This window comes from Ursus arctos, unplaced genomic scaffold (assembly GCF_023065955.2).
Source record: "Ursus arctos isolate Adak ecotype North America unplaced genomic scaffold, UrsArc2.0 scaffold_25, whole genome shotgun sequence".
Lineage (NCBI taxonomy): Eukaryota > Metazoa > Chordata > Mammalia > Carnivora > Ursidae > Ursus > Ursus arctos.
The window spans coordinates 38,310,722-38,326,763 of NW_026622930.1; the positions used below are offsets into that span (position 1 = coordinate 38,310,722).

At 33.6% G+C, this 16,042-nt stretch overlaps 1 protein-coding gene and 1 pseudogene across 1 annotated transcript in view; both read left to right on the forward strand.

Annotated features, from left to right (window-relative positions):
- Positions 1-16,042, forward strand: part of CUNH14orf39 (chromosome unknown C14orf39 homolog) — a 131,368-nt gene that overhangs the window by 105,115 nt on the left and 10,211 nt on the right. The window contains exons 13-16 of the mRNA XM_057318688.1: positions 5,463-5,548; positions 5,699-5,757; positions 11,774-11,835; positions 12,944-13,122. Coding sequence (XP_057174671.1) covers positions 5,463-5,548; positions 5,699-5,757; positions 11,774-11,835; positions 12,944-13,122 — 386 coding nt within the window. The remainder of the gene's footprint in view (positions 1-5,462; positions 5,549-5,698; positions 5,758-11,773; positions 11,836-12,943; positions 13,123-16,042) is intronic.
- LOC113242401 (NEDD8-activating enzyme E1 catalytic subunit-like) lies at positions 14,210-15,654 on the forward strand (annotated as a pseudogene).

Sequence of the window (16,042 nt, forward strand, 5' to 3'; positions counted from 1 at the left end):
GGGCAGTCATCAGCAATGGGATGACTGTCTGCAGGTGGAAGCAGTAAGTATAGAAGCTTGGGTTCTCCATCGAAGGTACTCTAGGGGGTTCATGATGCTTATGAAAAACAAGGAACATACAACCCAGAAAGCTAGCTTCTGATGTGACACATCTCCATCTTCCCCTATTCTTCCTGAGAATAGTCCATAGGGAAATTCTCAGTGGAAAATATGATTGCCTTTCATTAATTCATAATTAATACATACAGATAGAGGTATAGTGGTGATCAAAGTGATTAGTTAAACTTACTAATTCTAAATATGTATTAATTACAAAAATTTTAAAATCTGGTACTAAAATTTCAGATGTGATCAATATGGGATGAAGGTGGGAAGATAAATGAGGGAAACAAAAGTTTACCCAAGTTCTTTTTTTTGTTTGGGGATGGAGGTAGAGAGAAGAAATGAATACTGATTTTACTTATATATTTTTGGAAAAATGTGAATTCATGTGTGTATGTTAAACATGTAAGGGTAACCACCATAAATAAAATGCAGTATGTAAGTTTTAAAATAGTAGAAGAAAAAAGATGAAACAAAAAAAACTTAATCAGTTCAACAAAAAGCAGGAATGGGAAGGTGGATAAAATAGCTAGAACACATTATAAATAGAAAATAAATAAGGTGCCATGAATAGTTCCAAGCAAATCAGTAATCAGAAATGTGACAAAGGTTCTTCCGTGGAATATATATACAAATACAGCCATATATTTATTTTTTTCTTCCAAGTTTTAAAATTCCAGTTAATTAACATCCAGTGTAATATTAGTTTCTTTCAGGTGTAGGATTTAGTGATTCATCACTTACATACAATACCCAGTGCTCATCACAGTAAGTGCCCTCCTTAATACCTATCGCCCATTTAACACATTCCCCTGCCCACCTCCCCTCCAGCAACCCTCAGTTTGTTCTCTATAGTTAAGAGTCTGTTTTATGGTTTGCCTCTCTCCTTTTTTTCCCCCAATGTTCATCTGTTTTGTTTCTTAAATTCCACATATGAGTGAAATCATATAGTATTTGTCTTTCTCTGACTATTTCACTTAGTATAATGCTCTCTAGCTCCATCTACATCATTGCAAATAGCAAGATTTCATTCATTTTTATAGCTGAGTAATATTCCGTGTGTGTGTGTGTGTGTGTGTGTGTGTGTGTGTGTGTGTGTGCATGAATATCTATCTCCTTTATCCATTCATTAGTCGATGGACATTTGGGCTCTTTCCATTTGGCTATTGTTGATAATGCTTCTGTAAGCAGAGAGGTGCATGTATATCCCTTCGAATTAATATTTTTGTATTCTTTGGGTAATACCTAGTAGTGCAATTATTGGATTGTAGGGTAGTTCTAGTTTTAACTTTTTGAGGAACCTCTACACTGTTTTCCAGAGTAGTACAGCCATATACTTCTAAAACAGAGGGCTTAAACAATTTGACAAATGAAGGGTGAAGGTAGAAGAAAATGGGAAATATATACCAGACAAATACAAACAAAAAGCAGATGTAACAATGCAGTATAAAATAAGAGTTCAATACAAAAAAACATTAATAGAGATAAATATATTTCATATTTTTAAAAATAACTCATCAAGTTCTAAGAACAATGATGTACCATATATAAAGTAAAAATTGATAGAATTCCAAGAAAGTATTGAATCCACAGTTTAAAAAGGATAGCTCTCTCAAAAAAAGTACTATCTTGAGTTTAGAGGTTGAGTTTGGCTATATGTGTAACAGTACAAAACCAAAGGAATGAAGTAACAGCATCTTAAACAAGATAACTATTTATTTTTCTCTTACCTGCCATGAAATTCAAAGTAAGTGACTCAGGTTCACTTATCAGGGCTGAAAGCACCATTTCTACAGGGTCATTTCTGAGGCTCATCTATGCTTTTTTTCCACTTATATTTGCAGTATTCACCAAAATTGACCATTTACTGCAACTAAAAGGATATCTCAACCAGTTCTAAAAAGTTGTTCTCTTTACTTACCATTATACAAAAAAAAAAAAAAAGTTCAACAAAAAGATAAGCCCTCCTCTCAAAAAAGTATTTAGCAGAGGAAAAAGAAATTCACACACTTTTAAATTATTTGGGAGTTATACAAGAAATCAAAATAAAATTTAAAAACTTTTTAGAAGAATACTATAAACCAAAACCTGTGGAATGTAGCCAAATTGGCCCTCAGAAATCTATATTTGAAAACAAGTATATTAGAAAATAAAGATTAAAATTAGCTGAATTCTAAGTATGAAAAGTTCAATTCAAAGTATGAAAAAAGCTCAACTCAAAACAGGAAAGTAGCAATCCAAAGAAAGTAGGAATTAATAAAGAGAAAAGCAGAAATTAATGAAATTAGAAAGTTGGGTTAATCAGTGTGGCCAAAAGTTAATAACTTTTAAATATCAATAAAATAAAATTTCAGCAGGTATAAAAAAAGAGAAGCCCCCACCTCCCAAAAGAAAAGAATAATAAGGGGAAAAAGTGCATATCATTGTACATAGGGAAGAAATGTTTTCAAGGTCCTGAGAGAATACCATGTCAGACTTTATCAATAAATTTGAAAATTTAGGTGAGAGGGTTAATTCTCTAGGACAATATAAATTGTTAAATAGACTGAAAAAGAAAGACGTGAGTAGATCAATAAACTAGAAGAAATGGAAATGTAAGTGAAACTGAAATGTAAGCAAATCTCTGTTTTCCTCTTTCCTCCCTTACTTGCCTCCCTTTTCCCTCTGTCTCACACACACACACACACACACACACACACACACACACACCCCTACACCCCTTTCAAAACACCAGAGTCAGTTTTTCAGGTGAATTCTAGTAAACCTTTAAGGACTAAATCAGAGTTTCTAAACTGTGACACCATTGACATTTTAGGCCAGATAATCCTTTTTTGTAGGGTCATCTTGTGACCTTCTAGGGGCCAATAGGATCTCACCCCAAAGAAAAGACAATAAAAAATGTCTCCAGACATTGTCAGATGTTCCCTGAGAGGCAAAATTGCCAGTTGAGGGGCAATCTTACTATTATTATTTATTATTAATAAGCAATTCTAGAGTCTAGAAGAAGTTGGAAACTATCCAACAAATTATGCATGGCTAATTCATTAGGTAACAAGGACAAAGGTAGTGAAAGAAGAAATTATACATTAGTTTCAAGAATGAACATACATGTAGAAATCCAAATAAATTATTAGCAAACCTAATTTGGTACTGTAACATTAAAAAAATAATATATTATGACTAACACTTGGTTTTCCCAAGAATTACAATGATAGTTAGCATTAGAAAAGCTATCAATCATATTGACACTACATCAACAGATTAATAAATAATTTTTTTTAATTTTATTTATTTATTTGACAGAGATAGAGACAGCCAGCGAGAGAGGGAACACAAGCAGGGGGAGTGGGAGAGGAAGAAACAGGCTCATTACGGAGGAGCCTGATGTGGGGCTCGATCCCATAACGCCGGGATCACGCCCTGAGCCAAAGGCAGACGCTTAACCGCTGTGCCACCCAGGCGCCCCAGATTAATAAATAATTTTAAATAAAGATTTAGAATAGAAGAACTTTTTAAACAATGTAAGGAGAAATCATACTCTTAGATATCAAAATGTTTATCATAAAATTCCTTTTAAAATGTACATTTCAGTGGTTTTTGGTGTATTCTAAAGGTAGTGTAACCACCACTACTGTCTTATTCCAGAACATTTTCAACATCCCAGAACATTTTTTTTTAGAGTGGGAGAGAGAGCGAGCAAGCAGGGGCAGGAGGGTAGGGGCAGAGGCAGAGAGAGAGAAAGAATCTTAAGCAGGCCCCATGTCCAGTGCAGAGCCCATTGTGGGGCTCAGTCTCACAACCCTGAGATGATGACCTGAGCCAAAATCAAGAGTCAGCCACTTAACCTACTGAGCCACCCAGGTGCCCCATCCCAGAACATTTTAAAACATTATCAAAATGCAATAATTATAACAGTGTGGTGTAAGGAAAGACAAATTGATGAATGGACTACATCAAAATAAAAAATTTCTGTGTGACAAAAGACACCAACAAAGTTAAAGAAAATGACAGAATGGATAGGAGATTGGTATGCAGAATGTATAATACATAAATACATAATAATTACAAATTAATTTTTAAAGTAGGCAAAAGATAAAACAGTTTACAGAAAAAGTGTCACAAAACATAACAAGGTGCTTGAGCTCAGAGGTACAGGGAAATACATATTAAACCAACGAGATATCTGGTTTCCCCTATCAGATTTGCATACACTACAACATTTGATAATATCTAGTAAAGTCAGCAATAGTGGGAATGTAATTTGGTGTAATTACTTTGGAAGGCTGGTTCATAGTATTTATTAAAAATAAAAATTCAGATATTCAGCAGTTTTAGTTCTTGGCATCTACTGCAAACAACTACTTAACTTGTACAAATACTTTTACCAGGGAGTCCATACAAAATGTGTATTGTTTAAAACATACATTTAAACAGTAACCACACTTACTCTTTAAGGGACAAGTGTTCTTTAAGGGGCAAGGCATTTTCTTATGATCTATAAGCACAATAAGATTACAGAATAAAGACCAATGGCTGTTATAATAAAAATAAATGGGATAAAATTTCCAATTAGAATAAAGATATTTTTATGTTGAGTCAAATAAGAAAAATCAGGAACTCTTCCAAAATGAGTGACTCATGGAGAATGAATGACTTGAAACAGGCAATACAAACATTAGTAAAGCAGTGGCTTAGATATTAATATTAAATAAAATTTAAAGTTAAAAATGAATTACCGCTTTCATACATATATAAAAAACAAAATCTCAGATTTTAATCTTTTGACCTGCTGTTTTGCTTTTTTTATGTTCAATTTAAGAGATTACAGACACAAATCATTTGAGAAAATGGTAAGATTGACTTGATTAGTCATAAATATGGGGTAAAATTTTTAAGTTTACCTCAAATGTAGACATACTACCAAGTATATTTGTTAAAAATTTTTTTAAAGATTTTATTTATTTATTTGACAGAGAGCCAGCGAGAGAGGGAACACAAGCAGGGGAAGTGGCATAGGAAGAAGCAGGCTTCAAGTGGAGCAGGGAGCCCAATGTGGGGCTCGATCCCAGGACCCTGGGATCACGCTATGGGCCAAAGGCAGACGCTTAACGACTGAGCCACCCAGGCGCCCCTATATTTGTTATACTTGTCCAAAATACCAAATTCCTCAAGAGTCTTAAACTTTCCCAGTATTTGACTTATTTTATATGTAGTGGTTTTGGTAATCTTTGTAGTTGTTCATATTGACGATGATGATGATGAGAATGACAGTTTTCTTGGAGAACCTTCAGTAGCCACGGCAAGCAAAAAATTTTTGTTGTCTGTGTAGCCGGTTCTAATACTTAATTTCTTTTGTTCAGGTACTCAATGACTCTACTCTGAATAACCATTCAAAATGCTCAAATTCTGTGGCTGTTAAAAGTTCACAAAATATGATGCATTTCAGGTAACTTTTAAAATAGGAAAATGTTTTAATTTCTGAAATAATTTACCAACTCAGCAAATAATATAAAATTTTTATTTATTTATTTATTATATTTTTAAATTTTATTTTATTATTTTTATTTATTTAAAAATTTTATTTCTTATATTTTAGGTTGTTAGCCCCACAGAAACCATCAAATTGCAGTCAATGGTTTGAAAAAGGAGATACAGGTATTTGCTGTTTATATTTTTCCTAAGAAGTGGGAGTAACAAATTGTATCCAGTTTTTATACTATTCAAATACATTATTTCGATTGTTTGCATCTCTGGTTAACTGACCATGCATGCCTGGTTTTTAAAAACATTTTTCACTAAATATAAAATAGATCATTTCATTGTAAAAGATTTGGAAAACAGAGAAAAATACAAAAGAAACAAAGATACCATCACCAGATATAACTGACACCATCCATACTGGTATATGTTCTTGTCCTTTTTTCCTATATATATGTGTGTTCTTTTATTTTTTCCTCCAAATTTGAAACACACTATACATCATTTTGTAACCTTTTCTTTCCATTTGATACACTGTTAGGGTATTTTTCTATGCCATTAAATAGATTTTATTTTTAATGACTGTATCATATGCCATTGTAAGGATATGCTATAATTCATTTAGCCATTCTCTTAAAATATTGAATTATTTTTATATTGAATTATTTTAATTATTTAGCCATTCTTTTTCAAAATATTAAATATTTTATTGTTTGCAGGTTGGGTTTTTTTCCCTAATGCTACTATGTTCTTTTACATAAATCTCTTACTATCTTGGATTATTTTCTTTGAATAAAATCATAGAAAGGTCACAGGATATATATATATACACACATACATATGTATGTATATATGAGTTTATTATCCTAGAATCATCAAGCTGTTGGAAAATTTTAAGGGTATCACACCCTTGAAAAAAACTCATTCTATCTCTTTATGTATATATATGTACATATATATGCACATGTATACAAATATATATAACGTGTACCATAAGACATCTCATATGTACATATGCATATATACATATATCAGTAATCCAGTAATGAATAACAGTTATTCCACTATATATGTAGATATAGATATAGATATAGATATCTATATATATATAGTGGAATATATATATATATATTAGGCTATATAAAAGTCTTCACTTCTTCTTGTCTGTGTCATGTGGATTATAGACTTTTATTTAAAGTTTTAAAAATGGCTCATTCTATTGAATCAGTAATAAAAAACCTCCCAACAAACAAAATCCAGGGCCAGATGGCTTCACGGGCAAATTTTACCAAACATTTAGAGAAGAGTTAATACCTATTCTTAAACTATTCCGAGAAATAGAAAAGGAAGGAAAACTTTCAAATTCATTTTATGAGGCTGGCATTACCCTGATACCAAAACCAGATAAATACTCCACTAAAAAGAAAACTACAGGCTAATATCCCTGATGAACATGGATGCAAAAATTCTCTACAAAATATAAGCAAACCAAATCCAAAGTACATTAAAAGAACTGTTCACCACTATCAAGTGGGATTTATTCCTGGGTTGCCAGGGTGGTTCAGTATTCACAAATCAATCAACATGATACATCACATTAATAAAAGAAAGGATAAGAACCATATGATCCTTTCAATAGATGCAGAAAAAGCATTTGACAAAGTACAACATCCATTCCTTATAAAAACCCTATATAAAGTAAGTTTAGAGGGAACACACCTTAACAGAGTAAAGTCCAGATACAAAAAACCCACAACTGAAATCATCATCAGTGGGGAAGAACTGAAACCTATTCCTCTATGGTTAGGAACAAGATAGGGATGTCCACTTTTATCCAACATAATACTGCGAATCCTAACCACAGCAATCAGACAACAAAAAGAAAGAAAAGGGAGACAAACCAACGGGGAAGAAGTAAAACTTTCACTATTTGTAGATGATGTGATACCTTATGTAGAAAACCTGAGAGACTCCACCAAAAAACTGCTAGAACTGATAACATGAATTCAATAAAGTTTCAGGATATAAAGTCAACATACAGAAATCTGTTTCATTTCTATATGCCAATAATGAAGCAGCGGAAAGAGAAATTAAAGAATCAATCCTATTTACAATTGCACCAAAACCCATAAGATACCCAGGAATAAACCTAACCAGAGAGATGAAAGACCCGTACTCTGAAAATTATAAAACACTGATAAAAGAAATTGAAGATGACACAAAGAAATGGAGAAACATTCCATGCTCATGGATTGGAAGAACCAAATACTATTAAAATATCTATGTTACCCAAAGTAATCTTCACATGATGCAATCCCTATCAAAATACCAGCAGCATTTTTCACAGAGCTATAACAAACAATCCAAAAATTTGTATGGAACCACAAAAGACCCTGAATAGCCAAAGCAACCTTGAAAAGCAAATCTGTAGGAATCACAATTCCAGACTTCAAGTTATATCAAAGCTGTAGTGATCAAGACGGTATGGTACTGGCACAAAAACAGACACATAGATCAATGGAACAGCACAGAAAACCCAGAAATAGACCCACAACTATATGGTCAACTAATCTTTGACAAAGCAGGAAAGACTATCCAATGGAAAGAAGACAGTCTGTTCAAGAAATGATGTTGGGAAAACTGGACAGCCACATGCAAAAGAATGAAACTGGACTATTTTCTTACACCATACATAAAAATAAATTCAAAATGGATGGAAGACCTAAATGTAAGACAGGAAACCATTAAAATCCTAGAGGAAAACACATGCAGTAACCTCTTTGACATTGGCCTTAGCAACTTCTTACTTATTACATCTCCTCAGGCAAGGGAAACAAAAGCAAAAATAAACTATTGGGACTTCATCAAAATAAAAAGCTTCTGCACAGCAAAGGAAACAACAAAACTGAAAGGCAACCCTACGGAATGGGAGAAGGTATTTGCAAATGACCTATGTGATAAAGGGTTAGTATCCAAAATATATAAAGAACTGGGACGCCTGGGTGGCGCAGTTGTTAAGCGTCTGCATGATCGTTAAGCGTCGGCTCCGGGCGTGATCCCGGCGTTATGGGATCGAGCCCCACATCAGGCTCCTCCGCTATGAGCCTGCTTCTTCCTCTCCCACTCCCCGTGCTTGTGTTCCCTCTCTTGCTGGCTGTCTCTATCTCTGTCGAATAAATAAATAAAATCTTTAAAAAAATATGTAAAGAACTTAGAAAACTCAACATCCCAAAACAAATAATCCAATTAAAAAACAGGCAGAGGACCCAAATAGACATTTTTCTAAAGAAGACATCCAGATAGCTAACGGACACATGAAAAGATACTCAACATCACTCATCAGGGAAATACAAATCAGAGTACAATGAGATATCATCTTACAACTGTCAGAATGGCTAAAATTAACAGCACAGGGAACGACAGGCTTTGGTGAGGATGTAGAGAAAGGGGAACATTCTTACACTGTTGATGGGAATGCAAACTGGTGTAGCCACTGTGGAAAACAGTATGGAGGTTCCTTAAAAAGTTAAAAATAGAACTACCCCATGATCCAGCAATTGCACTAGGTATTTACCCAAAGGATACAAAAATACTGATTTGAAGGGGCACATGTGCCTGGATGTTAGAGCAATATTATCAGTAATAGCCAAATTATGGAAAAAGCCCAAATGTCCATCAACTGATGAATGGATGAAGAAGATGTGGGTGTGTGTGTGTGTGTGTGTGTGTGTGTGTGTGTGTGTGTAATGCAGTATTAGTCATAAAAAAGAATGAAATCTTGCCATTTTCGACAACTTGGATGGAGCTAGAGAGTATTACACTAAGCAAAATAAGTCAGAGAAAGAAAAATACCATATGATTTCACTTGTATGTAGAATTTAAGAAACAAAACAAACAATCATAGGGGAAAAAAGAGAGAGGCAAACCAAGAAACAGACTCAACTATAGAGAACAAACTAATGGTTACCAGAAGAGAAGGGGGTGGGAGGTGGGTTAAATAGGTGGTGGGGATTAAGGAGTGCACTTTGATGAGCACCAGGTGTTGTATATAAGTGTTGAATCACTAAATTGCACACCTGAAACTAATATTACAGTGTGTTAACTAACAAGTTCAAATAAAAACTTAAAAATAAAAAATAAAACTGGCTCATTTTGTCAGTAGAAAAATCCTGTAAATATATGTGTATTCAAAACGTTCTTATACTATGCATCTATTTCTCTCACTCTCAATATAATATTCAGTCAACATAATGTGCTGATTCCATGTAGATGGATTTTCTTCCTGCTGTCTTCTGGAAAAAAGAACTATATCTTAACTGCACAGGTGATTTGTTCCACCTTTTATAATCCTCTATATATACTAAGCTGACAGAGTGTTAGACAAGGGAAGAATGGCTGATCTCTAGGAACCATGCACCGCTAATACAGATATGTGGGGAAATGCATATATCTGGCATAGTCTAGCTGCTGTTCAGCATATATGGTAAGGCTTCATACTCAAAAAGGCATGCAATTATCTTAGAAGAAAAAAAGGACTCTTTCCAGTGATCTCCAAGTTTGTCTTTTGAGGAAGTTAATACGTGGTGAAAATAATAGTTGTGACTTAACTGCAAAAGGCAAAACTATAAAGCTTTCAGATGATCAAATAGAAAAATGTCTATTCAAGGTTGGAGAGAATTTCTTAAATAAGAATTAAAAAGCCCAATCATAAAAGAAAGTTTGCTAAATTTGGCTATATTAAACTTCAGAATTTCTGTTCATCAAAAGACATTACAAAAAGAATGGAAGGGGCACCTGGGTGACTCAGTCGGTTAAGCAGCTGCTTTCAGCTCAGGTCATGATCTCAGGGTCTTGGGATCAAGTCCTGCATTAGGCTCCCTGCTTAGCGGGGAGTCTGCTTCTCCCTCTTCCTCTGCCTGCCACTCTGCCTACTTATGCCTTCTCTCTCTCTCTCTCTCAAATAAATAAAAATCTTAAAAAAAAAAAAAAGGAAGACAAGAGGATATACTTTTAACACCTAAAACTGTCAAAGGACTAGTTTCCAAAAATGTATAAAGAATTTCTACAAACCAAGAAAAATAAGACAACCCAATTAGAAATATGTGCAAAATATAGGCACTTCAAATAGAGAAACTCATGTGGTAAATAAACATCTGAAAAGATGCTCAGCAAATTAGGAAACTGAAAAATAAAGCCACGGTGAGCTATTAACACATCCAACAGATTAGCAAATTCAGAAAGTCTGACAGTACTAAGCATTAACGAAAATACAGGACAATAAGAACTCTTGTAACTATTGGGGGGGTACTCTCATTTGTAAATGACTATATATTGAGACCATATCTAAATTATAATTAGAGCTAATAGTTTTGTCTGGTGAAATTGAATGAGTTCCTAAGGTAACTTGGGATGGCTAGGTACCACAACAAAATTGATAAATAGTTTGGAAACTAAACTTTGGAAAATAGTTTAAAATTTGGTAAAATGAAAGATACACATGCTCTATACCTCGTAATTCCACTCCTAGGTATATACCTGGAGAAATACAAGTACATACATCCAAGTATATATGTAAAGGAATGTTCATATCATCACTGTTTGTAATAGTTTCAAAGTAGAAACACCCTGAATGTCCATTTGCTAGTAGAATATAGCTATATTATGTTGTGTTTGTACAATGGAATACTTTACATCAATACAAATAAGCAAATTATGTCTATATGAAACAATACGGTTGAATTGCACAAGCATATGCTGAACGAAAAAAAAAACAAGATAAAGAACACCTATATTACCATTTTATCATAAAATGTTTTAACAGGAAAAATAAACTGTATTACTTAGGTGATAAAACTAGAGAAAGCAAATCAAGGAAATAATCCTTACAAAAGTCAGGATAGTGATTACCTCTGAGGGGATGATATGAGGAATATGGGGCCTTTTGGAGTATGTATGATGTTCTGTTTCTTTACCTGGGTCGTGGTTACATGGGTATTCTCTAGAATATATTTTCTTTATTAAACTGTTCGTATGCGTTTTATTCTCAATCTGTATGGATTGGGTTAAACTGTATGAAATTGCTATTTTTGTAGGTCAAAAGCAGTTAAATATTGGCAATTTCTTATTGTCTGTATGTTTTATTTACAATTAAATTGCTAAAAGAAAAAATAGTTTGTTCTCCTATAATAAACAGATGCTGAGTGTGAAGATAAAGGGACAGTAAGACAATTGAGGGAATCAAAATGTGCTTCACAAGTAAGTCAAATATTTGATTTCTAATTTCTAAGCAAAATGTTCCAATTTAAAATATTGTTTCCACTTTAATTTCAGATTAAGTTTAATGAAGATTATATGTATGAGGTCTAGGTGTTATTAGGTTGGTAATCAAGTTCCTGTGGTGTTAAAGCTTCTATTCCTTAGAGAAGTATTAGATTAAAAAATGAAGCCACAAAAAGTTTACATGAAAATATACAGAAAGAGTTGTCATTAATAATTGACTGTATATATTGATGCCACAACTAAATCACAACTGAAGAAAACAATTTTGTTTGGTAAAACTGAATGATTTTCTAAGGCAGCTCAAGACCAGTGGTTGCCACAAAAATATTTTCAAAATATTTTTTAATAGTGGAAAACTTTAATGATAGATGTAGACAATGTTTGTTGGCTTTACTAAGTTAGCTACTAAGAGTTAAAACAAGACAAATGACATAGTAGAATTCTGCTCAAGAAAAACAGGTAAAAAGAACATTTAAAATTTTTTTGGTGGAGAGACCCAAATTGTTTCTGAAGTAGGATTTAGTATAGCAAACATATTTGAGAAATTATAGTCCTACCCTACAAAATGATATAAAGGAAAATTAGTATTCACATTCTCAACCTTTGCAGAGAAAGTAGCGTAATGAATTTATAAGGACAAAAATGTACAAAGAACACAGCCAATGAGAAAAAGATTGCTTAGAAGTAAATCACTTTTTCCTTCCTGTATCATATACAATTCCTGAGCCAGCGCATGATGTGGAAATTAAAAAAAAAAAATCCTAAACATTTTTCTTCATCAATTTGAGTATGTTCTGGTTATCATTTACTTTTTCAGGGAGAGGTAAGGGAGGTGGAACTGGGAAGAAAAGAAAAATTAGAAAATTAAAATAATTATTTTTCCATACTTTGCACAATTATATTTTGGTATCACTTTCATCAATTATTCTTATTTTACTAATTTTGTCTATGAAATGATAACATCATAGGTTATTATGGTGTTTTCTTCCTCACACATTTTTGCATATGTGAATTTGTTAATGTGATAACCTTTTTTAAAAAATAGCATTCATTTTTATAGTTTTCTGTTATTTTGAATTTGCAGGTTATATGTGCAGAACATTTTGGGAAGCCAATAGAAAATAATAGTGATGAAGTAGAAGAAAGGGCTGAGAATTTTCTACAAACTCCTGAAATTCCTTTATTTTTAAGAACTCCTGAAGCTGTGAAAACACCTGAACCTTTGGAGAAATTATCATTCCCTAAAACCCCCTCTTTTGAAACGTAGGATTTTAATTAATAATTATCATTAAAGAATCTATATATATTGAGCCAATATTTTATAAACAATTGATAGGAATAGTAAAATGTCTAGTTCCTATAACTTTAAAAAGGTGTTATTATGGAATATTTCAAATACACAAAGGAGAGAAAGACTAGCATAATGAACCTCCATGTACCTATTGTCCTGTTTAAACAATTATTAACATTCTGCCATTCTTGTTTCATAGAACCTCCTTCCCATTTTCCTACAGCATTCAGCTGAAGGTGGTATAGATTCTGAGTACTTATCTAGCACATAGTATATACATTTAAGATTTTCCAAAGGATAAAAAATGTATGGAAAATATTAAATATCAAGCTAAAAAGCTACTATTATGTATGGTAGATTGTGGACATCATTGAATAATGTTCCAGCTGTCATTTTTCTTTATGTTGTAGTGTCTAAAGCAAGAATTGCGATCTGTTAAGTAATCTTGGTAGGCAGAAATATCTCTTAACATTATTATTTAACTTTGGAAACCACAGATTTGTAGTTTATAGCCAAGAGAATAGGCTGTATTTAAGCTTTTTGTTTAGTTTAGTCCCTTTTTAAACTACAAACGTGTAAGATTCTTTTAAAACATATGTCAAACAGATTCCACGTCAGAAATCTCTCACCCATGTTATACTTCTGTACTTTAAATAGCTAATAAGAGTTTTATATATTAAAGACATGCTGTTGACTCTACACACAGTATATTCAAAGTGGAACTCATCATCAAATATGAGAACTGTAAAAGGATATGGCAGCTATATGCTGAAACATCTGTTGATGGATGAGAAAACTGATCTGTAAAGTTAAGGGACTTCTTGATGGTCAGTGGAGACAGTTATGGAAGTATCTTCAGATTTCTATCTTATTTGACAATAGCATTAACTGTGTCTAAATTCTTTATAAATATTGCTCATTTAATATTCACAATTTTATGAGATGTAAATACATTATTATACTTATTTTATAGAAGAGGAAACAGAATCCCAGGTGATACAACTTGTCAGTGATAGAGTTGAGATTTAAATGCAGGCAGCTCAGGAGAACAATGTGGCGGATGGCGAGGAGTCGGAGAAGAAAAGAAGAATAGAGGAGCTGCTGACTGAGAAAATGGCTGTTGATGGTGGGTGTGGGGACACTGGAGACTGGGAAGGTCGCTGGAACCATGTAAAGAAGTTCCTCGAGCGATCTGGACCCTTCACACATCCTGATTTTGAACCGAGCACTGAATCTCTCCAGTTTTTGTTAGATACATGTAAAGTTCTGGTCATTGGAGCTGGCAGCTTAGGATGTGAGCTCCTGAAAAATCTGGCATTGTCTGGTTTTAGATAGATTTGTTATAGACATGGACACTATAGATGCTTCCAGTCTAAAAAGCAGTTTTTATATAGGCCTAAAGATGTTGAAAGACCTAAGGCTGAAGTTGCTGCAGAATTTCTAAATGACAGAGCTTCTAATTGTAATGTAGTTCCACATTTCAACAAGATTTCAGGATTTTAATGACACTTTCTATCGACGGTTTCATAAAATTGTATGTGGACTGGACCCTATCATAGCCAGAAGATGGATAAATGGCATGCTGATATCTCTTCTAAATTATGAAGATGGTGTATTAGATCCAAGCTCCATTGTCCTTTTGATAGATGGGGGGACAGAAGGTTTTAAAGGAAATGCCATGGTGATTCTGCCTGGAATGACTGCTTGTATTGAATGCACACTAGAACTGTATCCTCCACAGGTTAATTTTCCCATGTGCACCATTGCATCTATGTCCAGGCTACCAGAATACTGTATTGAGTATGTAAGGATACTGCAGCGGCCTAAGGAGCAGCTTTTGGAGAAGGAGTTCCATTAGATGGAGATGATCCTGATCATATTCAGTGGATTTTCCAAAAGTCCGTTGAGAGAGAATCACAATATAATATTAGGGGTGTTACCTATAGACTCACTCAAGGAGTAGTAAAATGAATCATTCCTGCAGTAGCTTCTACAAATACAGTCATTGCAGCTGTGTGTGCCACTGAGGTTTTTAAAATAGCCACAAGTGCATATATTCCTCCTAATACTTGGTATTCAATGATGCAGATGGACTGTACATGTACACATTTGAAGCAGAGAGAAAGGAAAACTGCCCAGTTTGTAGCAAGCTTCCTCAAAATATTCAGTTTTCTCCATCCGCTAAACTGCAGGAGGTTTTGGATTATTTAACTAATAGTGCTTCTCTGCAGATGAAATCTCCAGCCATCACAGCCACATTAGAGGGAAAAAATAGAACACTTTACTTACAGTCAGTAACCTCTATTGAAGAACGAACAAGGCCAAAGCTCTCCAAGACATTGAAAGAATTGGGACTCGTTGATGGGCAGGAACTGACAGTTGCTGATGTCACCACACCACAGACTGTACTATTCAAACTTCATTTTACTTCTTAAGGAAAATAAATCTGCACATAATAGAAAACTCATGGAAATATGCTGCATGGATGCTAAGAAATTTAATGTCATTTTTAGCATTAGTGTTGCTGGAATTTGACTTTTTTAGTATAATGAACCACTCTTTTTTAAATTTATAACTTACGCTTGAAGACAGAATTTTGGGATTGGTACTTGTAAGCATTTTCATTAATGATATGGGAAATGATGTCTGGAGAGAGAGATAATGAGCAAATCTATTCTTTTAGAGGAGGAGGCAAGCACTCTCTTGTGTCTGAATTTTGTTCTTATGGTCAGAATGAATTCCTCAGTTTTCATTTGAGCACCCACATACAGAGAAGATGTCCCTTTAGAGAAAAAAAGAAAATTAAGTTTTAAATAACATTGAATATTACACCCTGACATCTAGAGCATATTGAACATAGCCTATTTCTTGCTTGATTTAATATTCATTTAA